This window comes from Frankliniella occidentalis, unplaced genomic scaffold, assembly GCF_000697945.3.
Source record: "Frankliniella occidentalis isolate FOCC.00 unplaced genomic scaffold, Focc_3.1 Scaffold17, whole genome shotgun sequence".
Classification (NCBI taxonomy): Eukaryota; Metazoa; Arthropoda; class Insecta; order Thysanoptera; family Thripidae; genus Frankliniella; species Frankliniella occidentalis.
The window spans coordinates 655416-661861 of record NW_026267147.1 but is presented as its reverse complement, the minus strand read 5'-3'; the positions used below and the strand labels follow the sequence as shown (position 1 = coordinate 661861).

Sequence of the window (6446 nt, the reverse complement as noted above, 5' to 3'; positions counted from 1 at the left end):
AGAGTGTATGCACCGCCCGACCCGACCCGCCCTGGAGTGCACCAGCAGGGCGACCTTGTCCTCAATGGAGTTCATCTCCTTCTGGGACCGCCGCCCCGCCCCGGTCCCCTTCACCTCTGAGAGTGTGCCAGCAGAGCCGAGTACCGCCGCGTGCTCTCCGCCGCCGCCCTGGGGACCCTCCCCTCCCCTCCCCTCAGCTTGTCTGTCACATCCCATTAGGCCCTTGTACAGCCCACGTGGAGGTGTCCGGCCACTCGGCTCGGCGGCCGCAGCGACAGGGCGTTCGTTCCAACGGCGGGCGTTTTGGAAAGTGGGGCCTCGCGGCGCGACCGAACCATGATGGGCCGTCTGTGAGGCGTGTTTAAGTTAGGAACTGAAAAAAACAAAACCCCTACAAAAGGTACACGCAAGGCGGCAAATAGGAAATATGGGCATTAGGCGCAATGATGGAAAAAAAAAGTTGTGCACAGAATTACGAAATGCACTACACAATACATTTACAAAATGCTTAAAAACAGGTGAAACGTTGACATGCACTGCATGCACTGCATTCACTGCATGCAAGAACAACTGGTCTTAGTAACGTACAGAGGATTTAATGCATTTGTAATACAAACAAATAGTTTGTACGAAGAGCCTAGGTTTGTATTACGATCCGGGGCTGTTCGTTATTTAAAGGAAGATCGTTTGTAATGTGGCTGATTCGGATCCTTTGTACTTACAAACTCAATTTTTCGTAATACGAACGCTGCTGTTTGTAAGGAACTAAGAGTGTGCCCCTCCCCCCTCTCCTTTCACGACGAGCCAATACATACTGCTTGTAATAATTTTACAATTTTGAATTTTTATTTTACGACACACGTAAAGGAAATTTTTTACTTTAAACCTGCAAATATTTTTCACATTGTGGGACGTATGGCGCATAGCCTCAAATCGCGCTCAAAAATAATGTTTGTCACCACGTCGCGTTCATTATAAATATCCGTTGGTACTCATTGCATAAATAATAACTGATTGTAATAATATTAATATAATAATATTGTAATTCCCGCGTAGCTTGGTGGTCACGTGACACGCGGCGCGGCGGGGTGTGGCCACGGTGTGGCGGCCGCGCACATGTCATGCTTTCTAGCGCGTGCGCGGCTCCTCGGCGCGTGCCTCCGGGGCCGGGGGAGAGAAGCGTTTTTAGCTCTGAGCAAAAGGATGGGAGCGCCCGGCGGAAAAGTTTTCATTTTGGCAGTCGATGCGCCTCGCCTACGAGACCAAGCGCGCCGTACAAATAGTCGGACTGAAATTTCGTTGATTTCAGGGGTCGGATCTCCGCCGTCTTTTATTTAAATTCAGGTCGTTTCTGAGGGGGGTGGGGATGGGGGAATAAATGAATCCCGTGTTTAACGATTATTTTCGGGTGAAAAGTGCCTGTGTATTCAGCCCTGAACTCGAGGAGAGGTCCATGAGAAAAGCACCCCAGCACGACGTATATTTGTGTACCTCCCGCCCGATCAGCTGGCAGGTATGAGAGTTTTGCCAGAATGTTTCCCGAATGAATGCGGAACGTGGTGTGCGGTATGTGGCCCGCGCGTGGTGGCCAGTTATCAAGCTGATTGTGGGCGAGCAGGCGCTGGCCGTCCGGCCCCTCGCTCGTGACTATGACTGCAGAAACTGACTCCTGGCGGCCCGCCTGGTGCAGGCCGGCAGTGGCGTGCTGCACGCGCGCCCCGCCCGCGTCACCGCCTAGACCTCGGGCCTAGACAAGCCTCTGTGCGCCGCCCATCTCTGAAAGCGCGGCAGCCCTCTGGGAATCAGTTTATGAAGTTTTGCACGTATTTTTGGCACTTTAAAAAATTCTGTACTCAAAAACAAAATACATACACTGATAAATAAAGTGTTCAACTGGCGTGAACTTGCACGTGCTGAACACTATGCTGCACACTTCTAAGTGTTTGATAGGATATTTGCATACTTCGAAGTGTTAAACAGCAAATTTGAACACTTTGATGTGTCTAAAGCTTCATATGGCCAACCCTCATGTTGAACACTTTTAAGTGTTCAACTTTACTCTTATACACTTTATAGTTTTCAAATACCTAGTCAAACACTGGAGAGTGTGCAACATAGTGTTGTGCATGTGCATGCCAGTTGAACACCTTGTCAGTGAACAGGTCCTGTGTACTTTCCTACAACAGTCATCATCTGTTCTCTGTTCGACTGCAGTTGAAAATATTTTGTGATTTCCCAACACTTTCATGATACGAAGGAACTGAGAAATCACAACACTTCTATGCAGTCAAAAATCGTGCATTTTTTTATCTTACTTGGAAATAGTTGTGAACCAATCGTAATAATTTCTGAAGTTATCGATATTTGACAACGAAGAAGAGTTGTTATTTCACAAAGAGTTCTGGCAACTTTTTTCACAAAGAATTCTTCGTTATTCTGACTTTTTTTCAACAGTGTGGTATTTGAGGGACAGAGACGGCTTGACTGAGCTCCCAAAGAACTTTCCTTCAGTATGAGCTAACTTACAGTCGCACACGACTACAGGATCTCACTGTTAACAAAATTACCAGAGCATTTGGTAGTGATTTACTACTGTAATTTTTAACAGTGGATAAGCAGTGTTAATGTGTGCGATACACGGAGTTACTACAACCTTATGCCACTATGTGCACCGTTTTGCAATAAATCTGGAACCATCGCATTTTTGTGCAGCATGGATCGCTTAAATCATGTGATGAAATTGTTCTGCACGCAAAAATGGGGATCAAAAATATCACTTATCTCAGAAAAATGTGCGAATGTTAACACAAATTGAGTCACTGATGTAGTGGCGCCGCCGCTGGAAGCATGCGAGGCGAGGGGGATCACTCTCCGACCTCTGAGTAATGGTGACTACCGACTGAGTCACTTGCGTTTCCACATGACTTGTGAATCAGGAAAGCAGCAGTCGCTGGGTAACTCAATCAAATTTTTAATTTTTATACGAGATTTTAATATTTTTCTCTTGCTTCTAGTCCTGTTGAACTATTTGCTGATGCTTGTCACAGCTGCTAAAGGTCTTTAAGGGGCGATGACCCTTCAGCTCGGTCACATCACCCACCACGCCCGGGGAACCACTTTTAGTCATTTCATTTTTATCAATGGTGATGCGATGCCCCTTTCTAATGGCTTTCCCCTTTCTGTGTTGCAGACGAAATCTCCCTCCAGCGAGCGGAAAAACAGTCTGAGAAGTTCCGAGTCGAGTCCGGAGCCCGACCAGCAGGAGGGATCGCAGGTGAGCAGGAGCCGACCGATCAGGGGAGGGCAGAGAGGAGTGAAGGGATGCGGGAGAGGTTGAAAGGATGACGCCAGGGCTGTGCGATGTCTCTATGTCATTCTGACTTCGAGTTCTTAATAAGCTCCCGATATCGATGTATCGAGGTCTCGCACCTTATCCCGTTACAACTCGTAACTTTTCCCTGGTGTAAAGTCCAAGTCAAATGCTTGCAAAAGCTCAATGTAAGGAAATTGATGCCCCACAGAGGAGTTAGCCACTTGTGTTTAACAACGGAGTTGAACACTTGCAAGTATTAAACTTGCAGTTGCACACTTATTACTGTATCAGTACAGAAGCATATTTCCAAATGAAATGCACAACTTTTCTTTTATTTGAAGATATATTTTGTTCGAGGTTGTGTTCAGTGCAGTGACCCGAGTTAGTGTAATGAAAAGTAAGCTACGGTGAGCTGAGAAATCGGACGGAAGAACGGTAGTGTAAATAAATAAGGTATGACGAAAGGCTGTCGACTGGCGCGCTCCGTGCGGTGCGTCACCGGAGGCATCACCTTCGGCTGCGCGCGCCAAACAACAGCAGCGCCGCCAGCTGGCGGGCCGGGCGGCGGCGGCGCATAGTTGTGGTGGCGGGCGGGCGTCGCGACGCCTGCTCTGCTGCCGGTGTGCATTTTCCTGAGAAAAGGTGTTGCGTGCGGGGCGGGGCGGGAGGCAGACCTTGTGGCTGCTGCTGGCGCCCGCCGCCGCCGCTGTGGAATACCTAAACGCGCTCGCCGTCTTCCTTGTCCTCGTGTCGGAATCGACAGCAGCGCCTGCTCCACCCGCGTTTCCTTGTCGTGTTGTTTTTGCCCGGAACGGTGGAATCGCGATGGTTTATTAAGAGGCGTTTGTTGTGGGAGTTTCTCTGTCAGACTAGCTGGGGCTTCTAATTGCAAGTCTTTCTCCTTGTACCAATACCAAAAGTCCGACCCCCCAGCGGTCGGAGTGACGTGCAGCTTTTGGCGACGTCATCGGCCGTATTTATCACTACCGTGCCCTCGAAATGGCGTTAGTGCTGGCCGAGGGGTCGTCAACTCCCACTGGTCGTGAACGAAGGAATATTACCTATTATTGGCAATATATATGTAATATTAGTAATAAGTAATTAGTAATACATATTTGACGTTATATTGCAGTATTATCGGGTATTATCTCCAATAGTTTGTATGAGCAATATCGATGTACTTCATATGATAATATCGATGTAAATTGGTCCAATATCAGCTCGGCGGTGCACGAAGTAATATCGGAGTTGACGACCCGTCGGTGTTGGCGGGCTGCACTGCAGTTTGGCCGTAGATACATCCGCGGCCGGGGGTTTCTTATCGGAGCGCGTTCCTGAGGTTCCTGGTGGTCGAACACGCGATCACTTCCGAGCGGTAGCGACGGACTTCCCCGGACGCGTGCCGGAGCGTCCGCCCGTGCAGCCGGCGGGGCGCGGCAGGCGAGGAGGAGGAGGAGGAGGAGGAGGAGGTTCCCATCGCATCCATCAGTCGCATCATCGAACTGCTCGTCGACCTCCTGCATTAATGCATTGCGTATTGTGTCGTGTCCGCAGGGCGACAGCGGGCGCAGCTCGGCCAACGGCACCCTGGAGCGGCAGAACAACGCCCTCAACCTCAACATGTCGGCCGCCGAGTTCCGCATGCAGCTCGCCTCGCGCAAGAGCAGCAAGTACGAGGTGAAGAAGGACTCCGTCGACTTCAAGCAGAAGGCCGACATCATTCAGAAGCTGTGAGGTGCCCTTCAACGGCGCCAGTGCACGCCTCGCCCGCCCCCTGCTCAGGTCATCGTCCGTCCATGGTCGCGAGGGTCTTCAGTATTTCGTTTTCCGTTTGTGTTGTTGGAGCCTCAGTTCCCAGTTTTGTGGAGATTCCTGTAAATGTTTCCTTCAAGTTATACGTGACTTGTTTTCTGTCATAATACGGAATCTTAAATACTTTTGTATTAGGCCCAAATTCAGTCGGCATTATTTGAGAAAGGTGTAACTTTTGGCTAATATGCATCTGAAAGACAGTCTATATATTTTTTTACTGATTTGTTTTGCCCATGACCTGCAAAATCATGTCTGTGTCATTTACCTTGAATACTGCAATACACATTACCAGATGCGTATTATTTAGCACTTTAAACGCTCGCTTCACAAATCAAATCTAATTTTTTGTGTGGTTTAAAATTAGTTTCTTTCCCTTGTGTGAAAGTATTCTCTTGTCGAGTCAGTATTGCATACTTTTAAGGCCTGTCTATGACCGGCCGTCTACATCGCTTGGTAGTTTCGTTTTCGTTTTAATTTTTAATAATAAGGTTATGTATTTAAGGGATTGAGACATCACAGTCTTGCGCAAGTGCCTGAAAGCTACCGCCCTGGAAGCTCGGACTGAGGAGCGGTTTAGCACATGAAGTGCCAAACCACATTAGTTTTTAAGACTGTTTGTAAATAGGCCTTCCTTATTGGGTTTCATTTGAATGGTAAACGGATATTAACGACTCTTCATTTTTCTTGTTCCATTGCTTTGCTTGGAGATGCTTTGAGCACATTCCAGTCCTTTATGTGATAAATTTTTTGCTAAGTTAGGTGATTGCTTGAAAAAAACAAGCACTGGCAGTTTGAGCCCTTTACTGATAAGCTTCCGTACATGGATGTAGTGTATTAACCTCTGTAATTTTGGTCTCTAAATTTATGGCCGGATGTTGAAATTACCCTGTAGCTGTGTCTTGTTTTGTAAAGTGTTTTAGTGAGTTTCCTCTCTATGCTTTAATTTTTTTTTGTCATTGTTGCCCCAGTTGTACAACTATGCACAATATTTTTATTGTGCTGCTGTTTGCCTTGTTAAGGCAGTATCTAGTGAATTACCGAAATAAATTGTTTATTTTACACGAATATAATTATTCATATCTTGTCGCAACCTTTTGGCCAGGCCAACTCGGGCCCCGAGCCCCCAGCTCCTCTATTTTTGTCATTATCTTGAACGGGGCTCGCCCACGACCAACCTGTTGCTTATCCACGAGTAAAGTCATCCCACTTTGTCAATCGGGTTTCCCCCTCGTCAGAAAAGCCTTGCCGCGGTTGGCGGCGCGAGGGGCGCGCGCAGTGAAAGCAGGTCCCGGTCGGTGTCGGCCGTTCGGTCAATCCGGGC

General features: G+C 48.0%; 1 protein-coding gene across 1 annotated transcript in view; it reads left to right on the top strand.

The window, feature by feature from the left end:
* Nucleotides 1-6184, top strand: part of LOC113209858 (Na(+)/H(+) exchange regulatory cofactor NHE-RF1) — a 24767-nt gene extending 18583 nt beyond the window's left edge. Inside the window, exons 2-3 of the mRNA XM_026427594.2 lie at nt 3191-3274; nt 4868-6184. Coding sequence (XP_026283379.1) covers nt 3191-3274; nt 4868-5047 — 264 coding nt within the window. The 3' untranslated portion in view covers nt 5048-6184. The remainder of the gene's footprint in view (nt 1-3190; nt 3275-4867) is intronic.
* Nucleotides 6185-6446: the final 262 nt, after the last annotated feature.